Raw genomic sequence first — 27,777 nt, forward strand, 5'->3', positions numbered from 1 at the left:
AGAAGACTGTTGCTTTCTAAATACCAGAGAAGTCTGGCATTAACCATTTTCTCTAGTATCTTACAAAGACAGCTAGTCAGAGCAATGGGTCAATAATTATTTGCTTGTGTTGGATCTTTTCCTGGTTTTGGGATAGCAATGACAATTGACTTATGCCAAGAATTTGGAAACTCTCCCTCTGCAAGTATTCTATTGTATAATAAGAGAAGAAGATCCATAGAAGATGATGGTAGATGTTTTATCATTTCATAATGGATGTCATCAGGTCCTACTGCACTAGGGTGAGATTGTAGGAGAGCTCTTTTTAGTTCCTCCTTGACAAATGGCTGATTATATGGCTGAAGAATGTTGGTAGAAAAATTAAGCCTTTGTTTCTCTTGCTGCTCTTTCAGCATTAAAAATTCGGGAGAATATGAAGCTGTTGCTGAGACTTTAGCAAAAGTTTCTCCTAAAGTATCTGAAATAGCTTTGGGATCAGCAAGAACACTTCCATTATAGTCTAAGGTGGACAAACAACGTGTACTATATCTGCCTTTCATTTTCCGGATTTTATCCCATACAATTTTTGGACTGGCCATTTGATTAATTGATGTAGTAAATTGGATCCATGATTGTTTTTGACTCTGATGTCTTACAAAACGTGCTCTGGCTCAAGCACGCTTGAAAGTTATTAGATTTGATGTGGTGGGGTATCTACGAAATATGCTCCATGCTCTGTGTTGATCTTTTTTGGCTGCCTGACATTCTGAGTTCCAACAAGGCTTTGGATAGACTGGAAATCAAGATGATGATTTTGGGATGGAGGTTGTTGCTGCCTGGACAATGCATTCTGTTATATATTTTACAGCTTCATTGATAAATGTTTGACTGATGGCATCAGCATTAAATTTTGCAAGATGAGAGAAAGTGTTCCAGTCAGCCTGGTCCATTTTCCATATAGGTATCCATGTGGGTGAACATGGTTCCTGTGACGACATTGTACAAAGAACAGGAAACTGATCATTTCCATATATGTTCTCTTCAATGTCCCACATGAGCAGCGGAAGAATAGAAGGGGAACAGATTGTAAGATCAATTGCAGAATATGAGTGGATAGGCATATGGAAGAAAGTATTGAGTTTATTATTTAGAAGGAAAAGGTTATTATTATCAAGAATTTTTTCAATGCTTCGTCCTCGTCTATTAGTGTTGGCACTACCCCATAGAGTATTGTGACCGTTAAAGTCACCCATCAAAAGTATGGGTTCAGGCAGTTGCGAGATAAGGTTATCAAGATCAATTTCATTTAACTCAGCATTTGGTGGTAAATAAATTGAACATACTGTAATAAGGAATCCCACAGAGAAGCGAATCACTACCGCTCCCAGAGAAGTATTAAGTTGGACCTGATGGAAAGGGTATGACTGCCCACTAGGATAGCTACTTCTCCATGAGCAGGACCATCTCCAGTTCTATCCTTATGTACAACTGAAATTCCTAAAGGTACGGTCCTCATTGGGTTTTAAGTAAGTTTCCTGTAGACAGAAACAGAAAGGTTTGTTTCTGTCTACAGGAACAAACATCTTGATATCGTCAATATTCTGATGGATCCCACGACAGTTCCATTGTAAAAATTTTCCTATTGTTTTGATTTTATTGACAACTGGTTTTCGAGAGGTTGAGGGCTTACCTTTATCATATTTATATTTATCTACTGTTTTAGGGAAGTATGGACGGCCAGTGTCCATCTCTTCCTCTGGTAGAGTGTTCAAAACATCAAATGTGTCAGGGTCAGTTGGTATGTTTAGTTTGCTTTCAGTGGGTATCGAGGTATCCATTTTTTCTGTGCAAGTGTCTGGTGGTTTATCTTTGAGTGAAGTCTCCACCATGATTTTTTTGACAGATGAGTTTCATTGAATGGAACCATTTCTGAAGTTGTCTCTGGAGTAAGGCCGTAGGTCTTGTGATTAATGCGCTCAACAAAGAAGCACTTACGATTGTAAAGTTCAGATATGGTGAAATAATCAAATGGTGGAATAGACATACATGTTTGAGTTGCTGTTGGCACTTTTTTAATTGTTACTTTTTCAGCATAAGAGGATCGTAGAACAGGTGTAACGATGGCTAACTTTCTTTTTGCATCCTGATATGTAATGTTTTGTTCTGTTTTTATTTTTTGTATCTCTTTTTCATCTTTCCATTTCTGACATGCACGAGAGTATGCTGGATGATCTCCCTGACAGTTGACACATTTAGCTTTTTTTTCACAGCAAGATTTATTTTCATGTTCTTTACTACCACATCGAGCACAGGTAGTAGAACCATGACAGGCAGTTTAGGCATGTCCATACCATTGACATTTAAAGCATCTCGGTGGGTTAGGGATATATATTCTAACAGGACAGCTGAGATACCCTGCTTTTACAGATGTCGGAGGCCTAGGTGTATCAAAAGTAAGGATGATGTTCTTGGTTGAGACCAGGCGACCATCCCTGCGTATCAGGATGCGCCTCACACCCGTCACTCCTTGATCTTTAAGCTCTGAACATAACTCCTCATCAGTAACCTCAAGGAGATCCCATTCTGATATCACTCCTCTACTGGAATTGAGTGTTTTGTGAGGTGTTACTGCAATTTGTATTCCACCCATTGTCGTTGCTCTCAGTAGTTTCTTGGAATGTTGTTTGCACATCGTTTCCACAAGGATATCACCAGAACGCAATTTCTTGACACTTTTGGGAGATCCTGCCAGTCCTTCTAAACCATTTTGGATAAAGAAGGGTGACATTTTCCCAATTGGTTTTTCACCTGTTGCAAGAATTATTAAAAAGATTGATTCATTTTTGTTAGTATCCGATATCTTTTGTTTCTTACTTCTGTTTCCATATGCTGTGTCTATATTATCAGTACTTGACTGGGACTTTGTTAGGGTCCCTGAAACATTTAAGGGTGAAGAATTCATATTTTAAGAAATTTTTAATTCTGCACCAAAGCTTCCCACCCAGCCACACATGGACACCCACTACCTGGCAAGCAAATGCGCTCAGGAGTGGAATGCCAGGGCTACCCTGGACGCTATACTGGCACTGCAGCAGGTCTAGGAACCTGACCCAGGACCATGGGGTGAGAGACTTACTGCAACATCGTTGACCCTTACAGGCAAGCCCACTAGCCGATTGATCCTGGCTGGGCCACCCAGGACCACCCCCTTTTGCCGAAGCAGGGGCCAAAGAAGTGCAAGACTACCAGGATCCCCCTTTCCGGATGTCCATGGGTCGCACCGTACGGCAAACACAGCGTTGGATCCCAGTGATGGTGGTCTGTAAAAAGAAAAAAGTGAAAAAGACTCAGGAGAAGTAGAGCAAATAATACGGGAAGAAAAGCAAAGAAAAAGAGGAAGAATGAAAAGGGCCAGTACCATCACTGGGAGGTCCTCTCCACCACGAACAGGTGCCCCACATGGAAGGGTGAAAATAGGCAGAAGCATTGACAATATCAACTGCATTGTGAATGGAAAGCCTATAGAACAAATGAAATATTTCAGCTACTTAGGACGATTTTTAGTGAAGATGGTAAATTAAATATGGAAATAGACAACAGAATCAATAAAGCTGGTATGGTAGGAAATCAACTGAATAAATTTATATTGAATAAGAGAGAAATTAGTCAAAACACTAAATTAGCTGTATACAAGACAGTGTTCAAACCAATTTTAACTTATGGATCTGAGAACTGGGTTAGAGGTAAAACACACGTGACCAAAGACTGGAGACCGCAGATATGAGTCCTGAGAAAGTTTAGGGGCATGAACAGATGGCATCAATTGCAATATTATATTAAACACAAGAAAATTAGGAAAGAACTTTACATTGTTAGCAGAATTAATCACTGGTGATATGGTCACTTAAACAGAAAACCGTAAAAAGTGCCTTAGAAGATTTAAATATAAGATCTGATAATGTTGGAGTCTTGACAAGCAACAGACTGATTTGGAGGAAAATTATAGATAGGAAGTTAGTAATGATGTAAATTTTTCATACAGTACTATTATATCCTGTACAGAAGCAAATTCGATTATTATAAATCATCGAATTTTATGATTATAAATAAGAATATAATTTCTTGGCAAGTATAACTGACAAGTTAATCTTAATAGCAGTTCCCCATAGAAAAACTACTGTAATGATCACTATCTTGACTAAGTTATAGTTATCCTGATATTGCTCATGGTAATCTGTTCAAAATATTTCAATCTTTCCTTCTTCCTATAATCTACAAAGGCCAATCAAGTACATATTAGGAAATATTCCTTGTAGAAATTTTCCATTCAGTCATTGTAAGTATAGCATCTGTCCATTTTTTTTTTTTTTTTTATATTGTCTAGCCTGTTTATTCTGGGTATACCTCTTTTTTGAGTTCCTGATATGTCCTTCAAGAACTTGCATTGGAGAAACCATTAGATCTGCTGATATGACCAAGCCAGATGAGTTGTTTCGTTTGAATCTTGGTAATCAGGTTTTCTCTTGGAATGGCAAAAGAACTAAAACTTCTTTGTCTTAGTTCAAAATTTGTGACATAATCAGCATATGGTATCCTTAGGAATCATCTATAGTACCTCATTTCAAATATGAGTCTTCTTCTCTTCCGTCTAAGACAGGTTGAGTCTTCTCTTGAGCAGGAACTTCCAGTCTTCTCTATTCCTTGCTGTTCGAAAAAGTTCCTTATATGTTCTGCATCCCGAGATGTTCTTTATTAATTTCAGCCAGGTAATTCTTGGTCTTCCAGGTCTTCTTTTTTCAGTTGGAAAAGTATTGATTAGGACGTTAGGAAGTCTGTCTGCATCCATGCGTACAGTGTGTCCAAACCATCTCAGTTGTTGTTTTCTAATTTTTTCTATTATTGTCTTTCTATACAATAGTTCTTGTCTGACTGTGATGTTTGTTTTCTTTTCTATCCAACTTGTTCTGTTTATTTTTCTTAAGCATTTCATTTCAAATGCCAGCAGTTTTTTCTCCTCTCTTTTTTTAACTGTCCACGCTTCTGCTCGATAGATGACTGTTGGTATAATTATTGCTTCATATAATTTGATTTTGGCTTGTTTAGATATCTTGTTTGTTTTCCAGATTTTCTGTAATTTTCCCATGGTGGTCCATCCCATCGCTATTCTGTGTTTGATTGTTTTGAGTTCATCTATTGTTTCTGTTAGTTTTGATCCAAGGTATATGAAGTTGTCTACTTGTTCTCCATTTAGGGTGGCTGAGAAGGTAGTTCTGTTCCTCCCTATTTTCATCACTTTTGTCTTTTGTATATTTATCGTCATGTCATATGTTTTACAGGTTTCGTTTAGCTTGTTGATCAACTTTTGTAGTTCATTTGGGGTTCTTGCAAGAAGGACGAGATCATTTGCATATTTGATATTATTTATGTTTAAACCATTGACATTGATTCCAGGCTCATTGTCTATCGCTTTCTTTACAACTTCTTCTAGATATATGTTGAATAGGCATGGGGATAATGGGCATCCCTGCATTTCTCCTTTTTGGATCTCTATGGGTAATGTTGTGAGTGTGTCCTTTTTAATTATTGCATTTGTCTTAGAGTAATATTTTATCAGAAACTGTATGCTTTTTCTAGTAGAATTTTGAGAAGGATTTCTCTGTTGATGTTATCGAAAGCTTGTTTAAAGTCCACAAAACAACAATATAGTTCTTTATGGTCTTCCCAGCTGAGAGCTCTGCTAGTTGGTGCAATGTGAAAATTTGGTCTATTGTTGAATAGTTTCCTCGGAAACCAGCTTGTTCCATGCCTATCATTTCTTCGTAGGTGTTTTTTAATCTATTTTGTATAATTCTTATGAATATTTTATAGGTATGAGGGAGTAAATTGATTGGTCTGTAATTTCTGCAATCTCTTTTGTCTCCTTTCTTGTATATTGGGATGATCTTTCCAGTTCTCCAGTCATCTGGGATCTCTCCTGTTTGTAGTATTTTATTGAATAGGGTTGTTAAATATTCTATTGATATGCTGCCTCCATATGACCACAGTTCAGTAGGGATAGTATCAATGCCTGGTGCTTTATTGTTTTTCATCTGTTTTATTGCATATCTAACTTCTTATAAAATTTTTGGGTGATCATTATTTTCTTCTATTGCTGGCATTGTAGTTTTGTTTCCTTGGTGGAAGATAGTCTTAAAATGGTGTGACCAGATTTTTCTTATATATTCAATATTCCCGGTTTCAGTCATCTTGTTGTTTATCACTGTTACTGCTTTTGCTGAGAATTCCTTTGTAATTTCTCTTACAGTATCATGGAAGACTTTTAGGTAATTTTGTTGGTATGCTTCTTGGCATTTCTTAGCTTTTTCTTCTAACCATTTTTCTTTGGCTTTTTTGCATAGGTTATCAACTTTATTTTTTATTGCTCTGTATTTTTCTCTATTCTCTTCATTGTTTTGTTGGTTTACAAGTATCTTGGCCTCTCTTTTCTCTTCTATGGGATCTATGATTTCTTGGGTTATCCACTGTTTGTTTATTTTGGGTTTGGAACCTAGTGTCTTTTGCAATTGATAGCACTGTTTCTTTTCCTTCTTCCCAGTATTTTCCGCTGTTCTGTAAGATGGAGGGTTTTAATTTCAAGCACATCTGTTCTAAAAATCGACTTCTGCTTGAGCTATCTTTTAGTTTTGATAGGTTGATGTTTTCTTCTTCTTTTCTGATATTATTTTTCCTGTTGAATTTTATCTTCACTTTGGCAGTTAATATTTCATGGTCAGTGTCAAAATCAAAACTTCTTAATGTTTGTACATTATTTACTGATCTTTTCCATTGTTTGTTTATGATGATATAGTCTATGCAGTTCTTTATATTACCATCTCGGGATGTCCAGGTATATTTACTATTAGGGCGTTGATAGAACAATGTGTTTGTAATCATTAGATCGTTTGATTTACAGAAGTGGAGTAATTGTTCTCCTCTGTCGTTAAGCTCTCCGTATCCAAATTTCCCCTTCACGTCTTTTTTGTCTGCTGTGAACTGTCCTATTTTAGCATTAAAATCTCCCATCACTATCATGAGTTCTCTATTTTTGGGATTATCTATTTCCTGTTGTAGTTCTTCATAGAAATTTTCTATTTCTTCCTCTGAATGGTTACTGTCTGGTGCATATATTTGGATTATTTTAATTGTTTGACCTTTTTCTTTTGCTTGAAGTTTGGCTGTTATTATTCTAGGAGACATTGGGTTTATTTCAATTACTGAGTGTGTGAGTTTCTTTTCAATTAGTAATGCAACTCCTTCTCTGTGTATGTTATCTTTTCTTCCTGAGAAGTACAGTCTTCCTTCTGGTAAACCCATGAATCCATCTCCGCACCAATGTGTCTCTGATAAACCTAAAATACTCCATTTCAGGCTTTTTAAATTTTCCTGGACTAATTGTAATTTTCCAGGTCGGTATAGTGATCTTATGTTGAGGGTGGCTACATGTTTCACATCCTTGGCTGACCACATTGCTGATTTCTCACCTACTCTATGTGGCCTTTGAGTAGGCGCGTCAGTTGTCCCATACGCAGTAGCACTATCTCGGTTTGTACTTTCTCCTGCTCATGAAAGTTACGGGCATAATAATGTAGCCAGCTTGCCATGCCTCTGCTACATCCTTTGGTCCACGGCTCTTTATTCTTTATTCAGAGCAACCCATTTGGGTTTCCCCCATCCGCCACCCGCACCCGGTAGGAGTGTGGTCTCCCCCAAGGAGTAACCTCTTTGGAGGTTACTCCTTGGGGGAGCACCAGGCATTGATACTAAATATGAGTAACCTCTTTTTTTCATCTTCTTTTAGGAGAGTCCAGTTTCACTTCCATACAGAAGTACCGAATGAACTAGTATCAATAAAGCATTATCTGTTTGTAATTATAAGCTTGTTATCTGTAAAAGTGGTTTTAGTTTTTGGACTGCTGTTGATGCTTTTTCAATTTTTGTTCTAATATTCTGATCTTTATTAAAGATATTGCTTAGGCATTTAAACTGATCAGCTTCTTCTATGGGTGTATATTCAAGTAAGATTTTTTTCAGTTTCTGCTACAGCACTTCCTTCTTGGTTCAGAAGCACAGATGTTTATCATTATTTTTGATTTTTGGGTACTTATGGTTAAGCCATATTTTTTAAGAGTATAAACTAATTTTCTTGTGATCTCCTGAAGATCTGATTTGTTTTCTGCTAGAAGATCAATATCATCAGGAAACTTTAGATAGTTTATTTTTCTTCCTTCTATCCAATATCACAGCACTCCAGGGCTTCATTTACAACATATTCGAGGAAGCAGAAATTTGTACTCATCTCACTCCACGCTCCACAGCAAATGGAATGCTATACCCACTGATTTCAACCATCATTTTTCAAAAGACATTTTACTCTCTATTCCATAATATTGCAGAATTTTCCAAAGGGCATCATGCCAAACAGAATCAAAGGCTTTCTTGTTGATCAATAAAATTATGGCACATTAGCAATGTTCTACATATTTTTCTCCAATGATATGGAGCGAGCGTAAATATATGTACAATTGTGATCCTGTTCTTTCTAAATCCAGACTGAAGTCTGAAAAATTAGGTTCCATTTTTGATTCAATATGTGGGAGTAAGATGCCAAAAATATTTTGCTTGGATGGCTGATGAGGCTAACTGTCCTAAAATTATTGTATTTTTGCTCTTTTTTTTGAATTGGAACAACAATATAACTGCACCAGCCTTTTGCCAGATCTCAGTGTTCCACACCTACTGGCAAATTTTGTGAAGTGCTCTAAAAACGGGGTAATAATTAAGTAGTTCTCATGGGATATTGTCAATTTCTGGGTTTTTTTTTTTTTTTTTCCTTTCTGTTTTTGATCTTAAGATGGCTCTTTCTACTTCTTCTCTAATAGGATAATCACCATTCTCTGTCATCATTGGGACAATTCCCTCTAAATTTTGTTGCTCAAAGCCAGGGGTCGCCAAACTTCTTTGACCGTAGACCCCCCTTCAAGAGTTTTTTGACTTTTTATCGACCCCCTCTATTTACTATTACGTAGTGAGTTTTTAGATTGTTTATTTTATAGTTACAGTGTTTCTTGTATGTATAATATAGTATATATTATTATATTACTATTACTACTACTATCACTAGTAATATCACTGGTATTACTAGTGATATTAATATACTGGTATTAATAAAATACTGGTATTACTACCAGTCCTGCTCAACTCTTCAACATAGAGAAGTTTAGTTTGTGAATGAATGAATAACGATTGCATTATAATATGCATGTTGATGAATTTGAGAACATTAATGCTCATTTGTATGTCGATACGCAAAAATGAGACTGGGATCGAATATGTGTAAGTATAAGTAAATAAAAACCGTGCACGTGTTGCAATTTCACCCCTGCCGCGCCAGCCGGGCAGGAACCACCAACATCTGTTTATTGGTATGGCCTACTTGATTGGCCTCTATAACTATTTTCATGACCTTGCTCCATCTTACAGGTCCTATTCATGTCACTGTTCCCATGATTCACTCTTAATTGCATTGTCATTCAGGATGGAGGTAATCCAAGTTAACCGAATTAAATATTACCCATACAATGATGTCTTATATTTTTCTATCAACCCCTAAGCCAGAATCGACCCCTAACAATGTTATATCGACTCCTGGGAGTCGATATCGACCACTACTCTAAGCTATCTTTATCATCATCATACATGAATAGTTTACTTGAATAATTATCTTTTCAACCTCTCTTTAGAAGCTGCAAAAAAAAAAAAAAAAGGGGGGGGGCTGAATCTGAACACTTTAACTGACAGAAATAGCAAAGATAGATATCAACAGGAATCCCCACCCCCTTTAGATATGCAAAAATGACACTGTGGAGATTCCTGAATAACCATTACGCTTCAATAATAAATCAATTAAAAAATTGCTTGTGCTGTTAATATACCATAATAAATTACCTGCTATATTAACTAAACAAATAACATTAATTCCTTTTGTCACTGAAGTTATTAAACTTCTCCCATCTATAGGAAGAACTCTAATACACAAAGTAAATTTTTATCATCCCTGCCTTGCTGCTAGAAGTCTAAAAGTAATACCCTATAAAAAAATAATCAACCTCTTTGCCTTCTTTAGCCTGAGTCATTTATGGATGAATATGATTGTTCTGTCAATTTTTGTAATTCGAGACATAGTCACTGTATATATCACAGTATCATATTTTGAAATCATAAGAGTAATAAACAATATATATATATTAAGCAATTTATAATTTTTAAAATGTGTTGTTAGGATATCAAGTTTTCTTTTATAGCATACAAATGTTGTAAATTTTCCCCTTAAATTCTGTGAGAGAAAGGGCAATCCACTGTTTCCCAAAAACTGATAAATGGTATGAATATCTGTGTAGATATTCATAATGCTGATGAATGCTGCATTACACAATAATCATTCATTTTTAAGTGAATTAAAAAAATAAGTGTACAATAAAAATTCATGGTTAACTTTTAAATGAAAAATTAATTTATCACCTAATGTTAACATCGCTATCCTGCTAATTGAAGGTCTGAAGTGGCTTAAAAAAGATAATCTAGAAATGTTGCTCACAGTATTAATGCAAGATAGGTTTGTTTTCAAAACCTGCCATCGCCTGCAGTGGGTTTTCTTTTACCTCAGTGGAATAGTATCTATTTTATCTATGGATGATTCTGTAAGCTTTAAGTGATGCTCTTGCCATTATTTTTTTCGATTTTTCACAAATTTTAGATGCTTAAAGAATGAAAACAAATTAGATAATACAATTCCAAATTGAAGCAAACAAGACCATACCATTCAAATATATTGTAATTTATATCTCCTTTCTATCTGTCCACACCCTCTGGCATGCATAGGAGTTTGAAGGGTTTTTGTGTGCGCAGAGCATGATTTATTACCATTCAATTTTGTGACATGTTAGGTACAGATGATGAAAACCATAACAGACAGTTTTGGGCATGTCCATATTTCTAAACCACCATCAGCTTTTACAGGTGGTAGTGGTTTAGGTTAAATCAAAGGTAAGGAAGATACAGTTATAAAGATACTCTTTTTACACGATTTTGAAAACAAAAGCAATTCTATTTTTATGCAGTATATTTTGATTTAGCACATTTCAAATGGTGCTTATTTTTAAAATTTCTGTTTGAATTTGGTTCTGTTAAAAAAAGGGTATTTCCATTATAATTATCATTTAGAATGGTACATATGTACTTAAACTTGAATTTTGGGAAACCCCTTGATGCTTTAAATATCAGGGATTACTCCAGGCTATAGAATGTAGACAATTGTGGTGGCAACAAAAAAATTTATTTTTGTAATTATGATTCCCAGAAGTTCAAGCTGACAGATGATCCATTATATTCACTTGCTGCTGGTTCCTGGAAGTAGAAGGGTGCTATGATGATTCCTCGAAGTTAAGTTGGCCCATTATGGGAGGCGCACCTACATAACACTGCTTGGAAGGAGTTAAGCTGTAAGCTGTTTGCTAAACAATCATTTTTTTTTTTCAATTCAACATGTTTGCGTGTCTTGTATTTTGTTCATGAAAGTTTTGTTTGTGCAATAGAGTTATACAGGTATGCATTAAATACATAATTTGATAGTATGTGTACCATCAAATTAGTAAAATTAATTATAGATTATTTTCAGATATTTTCATTACCCCATTAATCACACAAAGATGTCAAATAATTCAGTTAGACAGAAGAAGAAAAGCTATTTCTTCAGAAACTAAGATCCAAATTTTATATAGTTTAGTAGCTGGAGAAGGTTCAACATCCTTAGGGAAATATTTTGGATTGAATGAAGCTACAGTGAGAATGATTAAGAAAAATGAAGAGACCATTAGAAAATTTGTTCTTTATGGAACAAAATTAGATGGCAAGTCGTCATTGTACACCAGAGACATAAAAGTGAAGATGGAAAAGGCCCTAGTGATGTGGACAGAAAATTGCTCACAAAAAAGGAATACCTTTAGATGGAAATGTCATCAAACAAGCATTATGGTTGTACAAACAGATTCAGGAAAAGGATCCAATAACATCAAACAACAATTGTGATTCTTCTGCAAGCACAGGTTGGCTTACAAAATTTCTCAAAAGATACGTGCTTCATAACGTACAAATAAAAGGAGAAGCTGCATCTGCAAATGTTGGTAGTAGTGAATTTCTTTCAAAACTATCCAAAATTATTGAAAATGGTGGCTACACTCCTGATCAAGTTTGGAATGCAGATGAGACCAATCTTTTTTTGAAAAAAAAAGATCAAGTAGAACTTATATAGTGAAATCACAAAAAAATTTGGTGGCTTTAAAGCAGCTAAGGATTGTTTGACTATTATTTTGTAGCAATGCTTCAAGAGATCATATATTAAAACCATTACTTTATTTGTCCCTGGGCAATGAAAGGTGTGGATTTTAACATGTTACCAGTGAAATGGAAGACAAACAAAAAAGGTTGGGTTACAAAAGAAATTTTTAATGAATGGTTCCATCAATGTTTTGTTTCAGAAGTTAAATGCCATTTGATGAAAAAAAAAATCTGGGCTTTAAAGTTTTATTGATTATATTGATTCTGGCCATCCTGTTTTAGAACACCCAAATGTGGAATTCTGTTTTCTGCCACCTAATACAACATCCTTAATGCAACCACTAAACCAAGGTGTGATTGCTACCTTCAAAACTTATTACATAAGAACATTCCAATATATTTTGGATAAATTAGATTAAAATAATTTACTGACAGGTATTGATGTGTTAAAGAAATTTTCTATTTTGGATTGCATCAAACTTGCTAAGCTGGCATTATCAGAATTGAAACCATCAACTTTAAATGCATGCTGGAAAGCTACATGGCCAGAATGTGTGAAAAAGAAAAACACTGTACTTTGCATATGACTGAATATTCCAATATCATCAGATTAGCACATGCAGTTGGCAGAAGGATTTGATGATTTTTCATCTGCAGATATTGAAGAATTGATGGTTGACAAGGCTGTTAGTGATGACAAAATAATAGAAGCTGTTCTTGAGAATCTTGATGAAAAAGGTGATGAAGATGATGATAATGAAGAGGTTCGACTCACTGCAGGATTAATTAAACAACAGCTTCAAATGTCTAGTAAATTGGTCAAAGTCATTTTCTTACACATGATCCAAATACTGAATGAGCTGAACAGTTCAAATGTGAACTGAAGTCATGTATGACACGATATGAAGAATTATACAAAGATCTAGTCAAAACAGGATCTCCGAGGAAGCATTTCCATCCTCTTCTTTCTTTTCAACGCTGTTGGAAACGTTCCCTTTGCTATACAGACACATAACATCCCTTTACACTAGTAATATTCAAAACAGAAACTCACGATGGCAAAGTAAATAAAGAAAACCCGATTAATTACAGAGTTTCTGAAAAAAAAATAGTCAACCTTCAGAATTATTGGAAATTAGTGCTTCTTTCTTCAATAATGTTAATCTTGGATTTTGTGCACAATAAACTAACATAAACTAGGGGTTTATTGCTTCCTAATAAAAAGCTAAGATGACATTTAGATCCTTTGTATCCTGGTTGAGATGCTTCAATTTTAGTTAGGAAAGTTTTTGTTGGTCTTCCAAAAGAGACCAACTTCGTCAATGTTGAGTATTTGTCGATCGTCATAATCACACACTCCTGAATTATGCTTTGCAGTTCTTCAGGAAACTTTGCCACAGAATCTTTATCAGCACTAGCAGATTCCCCAGTTATTCTTACATTATGCAGTCCAGTCCAATCTCAATATTTTTACCTCATTGAAACAGACCAAATTTTGAAATTTTTACCTCATTGAAACAGACCAAATTTTGAAATTTGGTCTGTTTCAATGAGGTAAAAATATTGAGAGCTTTTGCTGGAATATTCCTTGTACCAAGAGATATTCTTTCTTGGTTATAATCCTCAATCCAGAGTGATAGAAGATGCTCCATCTTGATCATTAGATGGCTTCTATTTCGAGTGATCTGCATGCTTAAAGAAGCAGTACCAACTTTTCCTTGTTCTTTGCTCTTATTTGATATAGTCCAAACTGTAGACTCACTGTATCCCAGGTCTCGCACAATCATTGTATTACTAGCGCCACTTTCGTGTCTCTTAATGACTTTCAGCTTTCCCACTTGCTACAGCTTGGCGACAAAAAATTTCACATAAAGTAAAAAAATCACAGTAACTGATTAATCACTCACTTAAAGGGGGAAATAGTATCATTTCACTCAATCTCGCTAACTGATTATCGCATATATCGAATTCGCGTTAAGCGAGGTTTCCCTGTACAATGCATATGAAAAAATAGAAGAATGGTTCTGGACGTGAAAACCTGATATGAACAATAAGTTATTTTCAAACAAAACATATGAAAATCATTGAATAAAACTCTATTTAATTGTAATGGAATATTTTTCATTTAAAGTATACACATATGTATCTTTCTTAAAGAAAATAGTGCGTCACTAATAAAACAAAAATTCATAAATGCCCAAATGCCCTCGTGCATATGGTTATTAGTTAAATTTTATTGGGCGTGACTTTCTGACAGTAGCCACATTCTTTTGGGTGAGACTGGAATTAAATCCCCCCCATCACTTTGAAACACTTTGGCCATCCTGTTCATACTGCAATGGCAAAACGTTTTCTTCAATAAAAGGAACTAAATGAGTCTACAATTTACCTCTGAAAGCGGTTCAACTTTCAATCTTTTTTTTAACACTTTCTTATGCACTTTTTCATTATGATTTTAATTTTATTCAGCTCAAAACTAAATGGTGATCATTCCTACTTCTGATATGTGCCAATAGACACTACATCAGTTTGTTCCCTGATGATAGCAATTTGACTTTGCCAAAAGCAGAAACAACAAAGATCAGTCTAAAGTACTAAAATAGTGCCCCCTTGATGGGTGTTCTTGTCTGTTAAGCTGAAGTTCTATGGAAAGGTGATTCCAAGATTTGCGGCAACTATATTTATAAAACTGCCTCGAATTAGGAAAACACGTATCCTGAGAACTTCAGCACAACAGCTAACACCTATCTCAGCCCACTAGGGAGCACTATATTAGGACTTATCTTTCTTGTTTCTGATTCCTCTTGCACATATTAATTTGTTCTTTGTTTCCTAATGATAGCAATCTGACCTTCTCAAAATATTTTGTAAGTATTAATTAAAAGATTTTTGTAATTGATATAATTACATTGGTAATTTCCTAAGTAATACTGTTATGAAAAACCAACGTATAACTAGTGTATTCCAGGGTTTGGTTTTTGTTTTCAAACTCTTTCATTATTTTCTTGAATAATAATAATATACAACAAAACCTTTCCACCAGAAAAAAGTTGCTATCAAGAACACACAATGAGTTATTTCTTGTGTCCTCTCTCTCTCTCTCTCTCCATATGAATTTGCACATATCTTTATGCTGGAACATGGTATTAGTAATGACTAGCCCAAGTCCTGAACAGGTTAAAAGATTTTTAATTAAAAGATAAATCATATGCATATTCCTGAATATATTTCAAAAGCACTTTACAAAAGCACAACTAATTACTCATTTACCTTTTGAAACCTTCTATTAGTACAAGATTCTCCATTTGCACAACGTGAACCACTAGAGGAAGGAAAAATTTCTTTACTAAAATACTTTTAATTATATAAAAATTATATTTCCAATTTATCATTTTAAGATAAATACAAATAAACACAATCTTTTAAGTCAGCAATAAAACAGGTAATAAAATATACACAACTGCATAACAGTTCTGAAATAAAATGGCCTGCAACGTTCAACTCATTTGATTAATACATTCATTTCATTATTATATAATGCCAAATATGTTATAATTAGCATCAGCTCTGCAATTTCTATCTTTGGAGGCTTCTTTTTCCAAAAAGAAGCCTCCAAAGCTTTTTTTTCAGCTTTTTTTCCCCCTTTTCTAATAGTTTAAATTTTTCTCCAATAATATTTGGAGAAAATTTTAAACTATTAGGAAGATTATGAGAGTTCCATAAAAGATAAACTCATTGCTGTTAAAATATTCCAATACTGCTTTATAGATTGTGTTATGTTCAGTTTAGTTTGCATTTGGTTAGGTCAAGTTAAGCTTATATTTAATTTAGAAGAAATTTGGTAGATATTTAATTATTTTCTTATATGACAGGGCATTGCTCAAGACAAGATGTTTGTTTTACAACCCATAACGTAAGATCAGATGAGCACTGAGTATTTTAGTAATTACCAATTAATCTGAGTGTTTTAATGAATTGTATATATAGGTGATTGCTTATCTTATTTATATATGCAACTGAACAACTGATACAATATATCATCATCACCATCAAATTCCTGATATGCTTCCTATAAACTTTCCTATCCTATTATCCTATAAACTCTGGGGGTTTATAGGATAATTATGATAGTAATACATGAAAAAGTCACACTAGTACTAACTTCTAATCAACAATTTTCCTCCAAATTAATCTGTTAAGATTCCAATACCAGATTTTATATTTTTGTCTTTTAAGGCACTTTTTTACTGTATCAATCCATTTTGATCTTGCTCTGGGTTTTTTCCCTGACAACCTGCCAAAGAACATTTGTTTTGTTAATCTTTCCTCTCAAATTCTATTCAAGTGACATACCACTTGAAATTAGCTCTACTAACAGATTCCTGAATGCTAACAATAGCAACTTCTTTCCCAATATCCTGAATTTTAATGTGATACTGCCATTAATACCATCTGTACACAATGCTAATCTTTCTCAGAACTCTTATCAGAGGTCTCCAGTGTTTGATCAAGTGAAACAACATCTTGTACATAGCTAATTTAATGTTTTGACTAATTTGTTTCTTATTCCATAAAAATTAATCTAGATGACCTCCTACCATACCAGCTTTACTAATATTGTTGTCTATTTCTGTATTTAATTTACCATCTTCAATAAAAGATAACAAGAAGTTAACAAAGATAACAAATAGTAATAGATAACAAGATCTTAGAACAGGTCGTCGTCATCATCATCATATTCCTGCCATGTACCCTCAAGGGGTGTACAGGATATGATAGTACTACATGAAAAAAATTACATATTATTAATTTCCTATCTACAATTTTCCTCCAAATCAGTCTGTTACTTGTCAAGACTCCAACATTATCAGATCTTATATTTCTATCGTCTAAGGCACTTTGTACCATATCAATCCACCTATATCTTGGTCTTCCTCTGGGGCGTTTTGCTGCCAACCTGGCAGAGAACACTTGTTTTGTTAATCTTTCCTCGCCCATTCTCTTTAAGTGACCATACCACCTGAGATTAGCTCTCCTAACGCATTCCTGGATACTGACAATGTCAAGTTTTTTCCCTAATATTCTCGTTTTTAATATGATATTGCCATTGATGCCATCTGTTCATGCCTCTAATCTTTCTCAGGACTCTCATATCTGTGGTCTCAAATCTTTGGTCAAGTGTTTTATTTCTGACCCAGCTCTCAGATCCATAAGTTAAAACTGGTTTTAACTTATGGATCTGAGTAAAACATTTCAGCTATTTCTCTCTTATTCCATATGAATTTATTCAATTGACTTCCCACCATACCAGCTTTGCTGATTCTGTTGTCTATTTCTATATTTAATTTACCCTCTTCAGTAAAAATCGTGTCTAAATAACTGAAATGGTTTACTTGTTCCACAGGTTCTCCATTCACAACACAGTTGACATTTTCAATGATTCTGCCTATTTTCATTGTCTTTGTCTTTTTATTGCTGACCTTCATACCATATCTATTACAACAGCTAACCTATTTAGTCAGAGAATCTTGCAGACTTGTAGCAGATTTATTTAGAAGTATAACATCATCCGCATAAAGCAAAGAGCTGACATTAACATCTCCAATTTTGATATCATGTTTAATACCACATTCCTTCATAATGTGATCCATATAGATAATGAATAACAGAGGGGATAATGTACATCCTTGTCTCACACCAGATTTAACATTAAACCATCTTCCTGTACTTCCTTCAATTCTAACTGCTGACTTACAACTCAAATAAAGACAAAGTATTGCTTGATATAATGCCCCATTGACATCATATAACTGCAGCGTATTAAATAGCTTCTCGCTTAACTGAAATGGTTTACTTGTTCCACAGGTTCTCCATTCACAACACAGTTGACATTTTCAATGATTCTGCCTATTTTCATTGTCTTTGTCTTTTTATTGCTGACCTTCATACCATATCTATTACAACAGCTAACCTATTTAGTCAGAGAATCTTGCAGACTTGTAGCAGATTTATTTAGAAGTATAACATCATCCGCATAAAGCAAAGAGCTGACATTAACATCTCCAATTTTGATATCATGTTTAATACCACATTCCTTCATAATGTGATCCATATAGATAATGAATAACAGAGGGGATAATGTACATCCTTGTCTCACACCAGATTTAACATTAAACCATCTTCCTGTACTTCCTTCAATTCTAACTGCTGACTTACAACTCAAATAAAGACAAAGTATTGCTTGATATAATGCCCCATTGACATCATATAACTGCAGCGTATTAAATAGCTTCTCGCTTGGCACCTTGTCATATGCCTTTTCCAAATCGACAAAACTTAAATACAGATCTTTGTTATATTCCCATGCTTTCTCGACTATTTGTCATAAAATGAAGATCTGATCCTAACAGCCTCTATTTGGCCTGAATCCAGCTTGTTTTTCACCAAGCTTTTCTTCCACAATTCTTCTCAACTGTTTCTCAATATACTTGTATAGATCTTGCCAGGAACACTGAGTAGGGAAATACCCCAGTAATTCTCACATTCAGTTTTATTTCCCTTTTTATATATGGGTACTATGAGAACTCTACTCCAATCATCGGGAATTCATTCCTCTGTCCAGGCTTTCTGAACTATTCAGTGCAGCCACTGTAAGACTCTTATACCACCATACTTCAACATTTCTGGTCGAATATCATCTACACCCGCTGCCTTTCCACATTTCAAGCCTTTGATGGCCTTTTCTACTTCAAGTATGGATATGTATTCCTGACTGCATGCCTCGTCAGTGTTTTTTACCACTGTGCTATCATCATTGCTTGTTTCATTTAGCAGTTTTTCAAAGTAATTACTCCATACTTCAAGGATATCTTTTTCTTCCGTTTTCATGTCACCTTTATCATCTCTAATTCCTTTTACAGCACTCTTTCCTCCATTTCTAAGCTTCTTCAACAACCTCCAGAGTATTTTGCAACCTTCTCGATATTTATTTTCTATATTCTTGCCAAAGTCCTCCCATGACTTTTGTTTAGCTGGTTTTACACAGTGTTTAGAATTCTTGCATTTGTCTCTGTATTCTCTAAGAGTAAAAGCTGACTTATTTGCCAGGAACTTTTGATATGCTTTCTTCTTTTCCTTCACTGCCTCTTTAACTTCCTGTGTCCACCAGGGAGTTCTGATGATTTTATCCTTACAGACAACCTCACCACATGCCTCTCTGGCAGAATCAATCAATGTTTTCTTCAGAGTTTGCCACTGAATCTCCAAGGTTTGATTCCTGTTCTCAAAGTCTTTCATTTTTTCTTCAATAATCTTTGTGTATTTTAGTCTACAGTTCACATCTGAGAGCTGCTCAACTTTTATTCGCTTTAAAACGTTCTTATATGTTATTCTTTTCAATATGAAATTCAATTTTATCCTGCTCAAGACTAAAATAGCGATCACTTCCGAATTCAAATCCTCTGTACACTTTGGTGTCCTGCACCAGGGAGAAAACATCACTATCAACAATAACATAGTCAATGAGACTTTTCTTATTCCTAGCCTCTTCTCTCCATGTAAATTTGTGCACATTTTTATGTTGGAACACGGTGTTAGTAATAACCAGTCCATGTCCTGAGCAGAAATCCAACAGATATTTGCCATTATTATTAGCTTTGCTCTTTTCTCCAAATTTTCCCAAAATATTTTTGTATATCTCACAATCATTTCCTACTCTGCTATTTAGATCCCCAACAAGGACCAACTTTTCATTTTTCATTGTTTCAGTTGCTTTTTCTAAAGCCTCAAAAATTTCTTCCACTTCTACCTTAGTAGAACCTTCTGTGGGACCAAAATAAGTCTCATTGTCCATTTCCCCATTCTCATATTTGCCCACATTACTCTACTTGAGACTGACTTCCATTCAAGAAGATTAGCCTCGTATTTTGTGTTGAATACTATGGCTACTCCTTCTTTTCCTTGATTGTCATTGCCTGAATATAACATTTTGTATTTATTGCTCAGAAAGATCTCACCAGTTTTGGTCTTTTTTGTTTCAGTCACCCCTATTATGTCGATCTGGTACTTATCTAATTCCTCAGCTAGCTCCATTTCTTTGCCATTCAGGCTTCTTACGTTGATAGCACCGATCTTTAACTCTGGTGATGTTGAGTTGGAGTTTGTTTTCAGATTTGTTCCGGTAGCTGACTTTTCGCTATTCGCCCTGGTTCCCTGGCGAAAACGACGGGGACGTTGTTTAACCAGGCGACGCTCCCAGCCGGCACGAAATTTTGTCATGTTGTACCATCAAGTATATCCTATTTGATCACAAAAGAAATGAAGAAATTATGAAAGAATTAAACCAAGAACCAGTAATAGAAAATATTAAAAAATATAAATATAAATGGATGGAACACGTTCAAAGAATGAAAACAGAAAGATTACCAAAAGGAATGCAATTTGATTTAACCAATAGGAATACAATTTGGTCAGCTAAATCCCAAATTGCCAGCCCTTCCTCGTTCGTTCAGTATCCAAATAGATACCCAACCGGGTGCACTACGAGAAGGTGAGGATTGGACATTAGGTCAGAAGCCCTGGTTGGTTCTCCGCATTCCTTTGAAGGCTATGTGGAGGTCTCCTCTCAGTTATACAGCTTTGAACCTTAAACAACCTCTTAGAACAAGTAAATGCATTTAACTACCTAGGATGTATGATCACATATGAAAATGAAAAAGATATAAACGTAAAAATTGCAAAATATTTAAAAATAACAGGCACAATTAACTCTATATTTAAACCAAACCTAGTTCAAAAACAAACCAGACTAAAAGTATACAATACATTAACCCTACCAGTCTTAATGTATGGAAGCGAAATCTGGACAATAAAACAAAAAGACAAACAACAGCAGAAATGAAGAAATTACGAAAGAATTAAACCAAGAACCAGTAATAGAAAAAATTAAAAAATATAAACATAAATGGATGGAACACGTTCAAAGAATGAAAACAGAAAGATTACCAAAACAAGCCTTAAAGTACAAGCCATTAGGAAAAAGAAAACCAGGACGTCCTCTTAAACGATGACTTCTAAGGCCGGAACAGGCCATGCTAGGCCTAAATCCTTGATACACATGATGATGATGATCTTCACCAAAAATGGTGTCTAAATAGCTAAAATGTTGTACTTGTTCTATAGGTTCACCATTCAGGATACAGTTGATGTTTTCAATGTTTCTGCTCATTTTCACTGTCTTTATCTTTTTATTGATGATTATCATACCAAATTTATTACAACAGTTATTCAATTTAGTCAGGAAATTTTGCAGTCTTGTGCTGGATTTATAAAAAATATAATAAAGTCAAGACCTAAGATTATCATTGCCAATTTTGATATCAGATTTAATACCACTTTCCCTCATAATGTGATCCATATAGATATTGAAAAACAGTGGAGATAATGTGCATCATTGTCGCTCACCTGATTTGACATCAAACCATCTTCCTGTCAAGTCTAACTGCCGACTCACAGCTTAAATAGAGACTATGTATTGCTTGATATAATGTCCCATTTACACGATATAACTAACGTTTTGAAGAGCTTTCCTCTCAGCATCTTGTTGTATGCCTTTTCCATAATCAACAAAACTTAAATACAAATCCTTGTTATATTCTCTAGATTACTCAACTATTTGTCTTAAAGTGAAAATCTGATCCTGACAACCTCTATTTGGTCTGAATCCAGCTTGTTCTTCACCAAGCTTCCCTTCCACAATTTTTCTTTGCTGTTTCTCAAGTATACTTCCATAAATCTTACCAGGAACACTCAGTAGGAAATACCTCTGTAATTTTTGCATTCAGTTTTATTTCCCTTTTTATAGATGGGTACTATGAGAACTCTGTTCCAATCATCTGGAATTCAAACCTCTGAATTATGCAATGCAGCCTTAATTAACTTTTATAAAATTTAAACATTTTATAAAATTTTAAATTTTTTTATAAAATGTGTAGTTATAAAATTTACTTCTATAACTACATATTTGAGCATTTCTGTCCGAAGTTCATCTACTGCAGCTGCCCTTCCACATTATGCAAATATAAATTGCGCATGGTGTCTGTAGAGAGTTTGAATGTGTTTATGACGAAAGGGAGTTCCTAGAGAAGTCTGTGACTCCATCAGGTCTTAGGATAATAATAATAACATAGGTTGATAAAGCATGTATGTGTGAAGCATACTAATGGAGGCAGTGAGTTACACTGTTTGTATATGACTTGGAAATTTTCATTATGTAGCATGTTTGGAACATTTCTAAATATGAGTATTTTATTGAAAAATTAAACCAAGAGTGATAGAATGTGCCAGAAATGTAGGATGAGTAAACAAGTTGAGGAATGTAAAATGTGAGAAGAAATTCGATGAGGTAGTAACCGAGACAATGCTTGCTCTCTTAAGCACAAGCTGAACAAAATTTGAGCAAGAATGCAGGTGTTTGAATTGCAAGATGGTGAGTGAAGTCAAAGATGTGAGAAAAATAAAAGAAATGGGGGGGGGGGGGAAGAAAGAAAGAAAGGAGGAAGAGTGTGACACAATGGAGGAAATTTGCAGGGATTTAATGAGCACTGCACAATACTATACAGGAGTTGGAAAGGCTAGAAAAGCACTTGACAAATAGAAGGAAAAGAGACAAAACACGTGAAGAAATAAAGGATGGGTCAAAAACCTGAACGAGGAATAAGCAGATATAAAAACCAGGCTTCAGGAGATAAACGAACCAATACACAAGCAAGAAGAACAGGTAGATGCATTTATTAGAAAGGATATGAAAGAGCTGAGTGAAGCAAAAAAAGCAAGCAGGAATCATGTGAGTCTGCTAACATGAAATTAATTATGTATTGGGTGACTTTGATGGGAGGAAAGGTTTGTACTTGTAAAATTGGCTGCACGTGAATGGTTTTGGAGTTGTGCATGAAGAAATTATTGTAAAGTGAAAGAGTGAATGTGGATAGTTCCACCAATGTGGATACCACATTGGTGGAACTGTACTCCAAGAGATTGATGAGGCCAGGGACTTGGGAGTGTTGGTGGATAGGGAGATGAAGTTTAGGAGGCACATTGCGAAAGTAGCTAAATCAGCTCATCAACTCACTTGGTTGTTGAAAAATACCTTGACGAGCAGAGAAAAACAAGTTATTGTACCTCTATACTGAGCCCTGATAAGACCTCATCTCGACTACTGTTCCCAGATTTGGTCACCTCGGTTCCTTCTTGATGGGGAGGAGGTTGAGAGGATACAGAGGCGAGTGACCAAGATGATAGCAGGTCTATGGAATGAACCATATGAGAACAGGTTGAAGATTTGTGGGTTGCAGAAACTAGTTGATAGGCGAAAAAGGGGAGATATGATTGAGACATTCAAATTGCTAAAAGGATTCTATAGGATTAATTCAGATGATATTTTTGAGATCAGGACTGGTGGTGGGAGAACTAGGGGACACCCATGGGAAGCTGGGCAAGAGCGTGGTTAGCAGGGGTGTTAGAGCTGGGTTCTTTACTTTTAGAGTGGTAAATGAGTGGAATAAGCTGCCAGAGTCTGTTGTGGGTGCTATGACAGTGAGCGAGTTCAAGGCAAGGTATGATAGATACTGTGAGAATGTTGAACAGCTGTGTGAACATGATGTTTAGGGCCTCCCTCGATGAGTCTAAGGACTCCTGGAGTAGCCCGTGGTAATAATAATAATAATAATAGTCAGGGAAATTAGATATGTCTGAGCAGGAAAGTATTAATGTATTTTTAATTAAGCAGAAGAAATTGTGAGTGCAATGAGAAATACTGTGAGAGAGAGTTTGGATTATCCCAACAAATGCAGGACCTATTTTCATCACAAAATAAGTGTGAACTGTGGAAATGGGGAGGGATTGATCCCACCAGCCACATTATGGAAAATTATGGAGACAACTACTGTGTTAGAGCAAAACTTTAGTTAAATATAAACCAAAATAAACACTCGACGTTGACCTTCATATCAAGGTCATCATCTGGAGCATACACGTACATACAGCGAAACAAGCTGCACTACTTATCTTATATTAGTGAAACTGGACGTACAATCCCTATATGTAAAAAATAACACAAAAGACATATTAAATATAACAATTTTGGTGAAGCAGGCCTCTCAGATCACGCTCTCAACACCCTACACCAAATTGATTGGAAAAGTACCTGCTCTTTACATCATACAAAAACCTGGTATGAAAGAAAATTTAAAGAAGCCTGTGAAATTCTGATTAACCACCCTAATCTCAACAATAATGGTGGCATAAAAATTCCAAGAATTTGGATGGCACATATTCAGCCTACTTAGTATCTAGCATACTTTAGGACTTTAAGCAATTTTCAACTTCTATTGGAAACTATTCCATATCAATTTGTTGAAATTTATTATTATTATTATGGGAAACTCCAAGGGGTCCCTAAACTCATCGAGGGAAGCCCTGAGGATCATGTTCATCAACTATTCAACATTAACACAGTATCTATCATACTTTGCCTTAAACTCATTCACAGTCATAGCACCCATAACAGACTCTGGCAGCTTATTCCACTCATTCACCACTCTAAAAGTAAAAAACCTAGCTCTAACACCTTACTAACCAGAAAGCTTCCATGGATGGCCCCTAGTCCTCCCACCACCAGTCCTGTTCTCAAAAATATCCTCTGAATTAATCCAATAGAAACCCTTCAGTAATTTGAATGTCTCAATCATATCACCCCTTTTCCACCTATCGACCAATTTCTGCAACCCACAAATCTTCAACCTGTTCTCATAAGGTTCATTATGTTGAATTTTTTCTTGACAATTATTCATAAGACTATTACACTTTTTTATATAATCTTTATCAAGTAGCTTTATTTTTTATAATTCGTTTCAGGCCTTTCATGCCACTTTGCCTCTACTAACCATCACATTGAGTGGGATAAGAGCCTTATGCCATACATAGAAGACAACTACCATTCAAGAACCTTTAAAGAAGCAGCTACAGTCATCCGAAAAACTGAAAACCTAAACAAGAATCAAGGTCTAATTTTACCAGAAATTTGGAAAACTTTTATCAGATCGTTAAATCGTTCATCAAAGAAATGAACTTTCATAACAATTATGTCATGAGTCATTACGAATAAATCACGTTAACGAGACACGCACAATACCAATTTTTTGTATGAATTAGAACCATCGGTTATAACCTAGTCTGTAACCTTCATTTTAGCTTACTAGTTTGTATTCCCTGAGGATTCCAATAGAAACAGATTGGCGAAACATGTAGGAGGATAAAAAATAAAGCTACTTGATAAAGATTACATAAAAAAGTGTAATAGTCTGTTCTCATAAGGTTCATTCCACACACTTGCTATCATCTTGGTCACTCGTCTCTGGATCCTCTCCACCTCCTCCCCCATCAAGAAGAAACCCTGGCGCCCAAATCTGGGCACAGTAGTCAAGATGGGGTCTTATAAGGCTTGATACAGAGGAGCAATAACTTGCTTGTCTCTGCTTGTCAAAGTATTCTTCAGTAACCAAGTGATTTGATGAGCTGATTTAGTCACTTTTGCAATGTGCCCCCTAAACTTCAACTCCCTATCTACCAACATTCCGAAATCCTGGCATCATCAACCTCCTGGAGTACCATTCCACCAATGTGATATACTGCAGTAAATCTTTTCACCCCAAAATGCATAACCTTACATTTTGTCACATTAAATTGACATCCATTCTCTTTAGCCCAGTCCTCCAAACTATCCAAATCATCCTGCAAAATTTTGACATCATGTGCATTCACTACTGCTCTACCCAACTCTGCATCATCAGCAAACAAATGAACCTTTCTGCTCAGATCCTTCCCTATATCGTTAATGAGCAAATTAAACAGCAGTGGTCCAAGAACAGAACCCTGTGGCACACCAGTAGTCACAGGCCGTCTTTTGGACTCTGCTCCTGAGTGAAGTATTCTCTGATATCTCTCCATCAACCACCCTCCTATCCATCTCACCAACTCTATATCCATCTCCATATGCTGTAGTTTACTGATTAAAATTCCATATGGTATCCTGTCAAAGGCCTTAGCCAGGTCCAGCAGTATCACTGTAAACCCATTACCCTTATCCAGTTCAGCCGTCACTGTGTTATAAAACCTGAGCGTTACTGAGGCATGATCTACCCTTCACAAAACCATGCTGTCCCCCATACAGTATCTCATTTTCATCAATCCATTCCTGTATTGTTCCCTTGACTACTTTCTCCAAGACCTTGACAACAACTCCTGATGTGCTGATAGGTCGGTAATTTGCAGCAGTAGTCTTGGATCCTCCTTTATGCAGTGGAACTATTTTCCCCTCTTTCCACCCCTTCGGGACTAAACCAGTCCTGAGACTCAGATTAAACAATATGGTCAAGGGCACTGACAATTCTTTAGCTGCTTCACGTAAGACCTGTGCTGGTATACCGTCCAATCCCACAGATGTATTCATATTAAGGTTCTGTAATAGACTATTCTCCTCCACTTCATTCACCACAATTCCCATATAAACTAATGGTTCCTTCATTCCTTCAATGTCACCACCTGGATGATATGCTTGCAAAGTGCTCACTCAGTAATTCCACTATATTGACTAATTCAGTGACCTCCTTACCATCGGCATTCCTTAAAATCATTCTGTCGTGTACAGTTTTTCTTTTACTTGCAGCTTGAAAGAACAGTTTGGGATTCTCTTTATCTTGCATGGCTAATTTCCTTTCATAATCTGCTTTTGCTTTTCTTACCACAGTCTTTACCCTTCTGGCTTGCGCTTTATACCGTTGGTGTGCCTGCAGGTCACCTTTCTCCTTAAATTCCCTCCACAGTTGTTTCTTTTTTTTGCAGCTCAAGCTTAATGGTACTATTCATCCATTTAACCCCTACTTGATTTACTATTCGGACTCTAGGTATAGAGTCAGCCCATTACCTCCTGAAACGCTCCTTGACCACTTCCCATGCACTGTCAACATTCAACCCTTGCAGTTTTACATGCCAAGGCACTGAACAAAGCAATCTCCTAAGCTTTTCATACTTACCAGCATGGTAATTCCACATGTACCCTGTGTTAGTCGAAAATTTCACACATTTAGCCACCTCCCAGGTCAGGACCTTATGATCACTTTCACCAATTGGTGGCAACATGGTCATATTCATTACAGTCAAGTTCTCAGATGCTATTACTAGGTCAAGCACTCTCAAACCCCCTAGTATTTTCCATTACATGCTGCCTGAAATAGCTATCCCTTAGTAACTGCATAAAATCCAATTCCTTCCTCACATGTGTCCTCTCCTCCCTCCAATCAGTTACCATAGTTGAAATCCCCATAATAATTACCCTCCTTCCACTCATTGCATCAATTTGTTTATGCATAC

The 27,777-nt window shown here is 35.7% G+C and overlaps 1 protein-coding gene across 2 annotated transcripts in view; it reads right to left on the reverse strand.

Moving 5' to 3' along the window:
- Set2 (SET domain containing 2) overlaps positions 1 to 27,777 on the reverse strand; it is a 552,532-nt gene that overhangs the window by 386,366 nt on the left and 138,389 nt on the right. For both annotated transcript variants that reach the window (XM_090414077.1, XM_090414085.1), the window contains one exon: positions 15,622 to 15,673. In XM_090414077.1, coding sequence (XP_090270203.1) covers positions 15,622 to 15,673 — 52 coding nt within the window. The remainder of the gene's footprint in view (positions 1 to 15,621; positions 15,674 to 27,777) is intronic.

The sequence above is a fragment of the Typopeltis vanoorti genome, chromosome 2, assembly GCF_054136105.1.
Source record: "Typopeltis vanoorti isolate ZY-2024b chromosome 2, IOZ_Tvanoo_1.0, whole genome shotgun sequence".
NCBI lineage: Eukaryota > Metazoa > Arthropoda > Arachnida > Uropygi > Thelyphonidae > Typopeltis > Typopeltis vanoorti.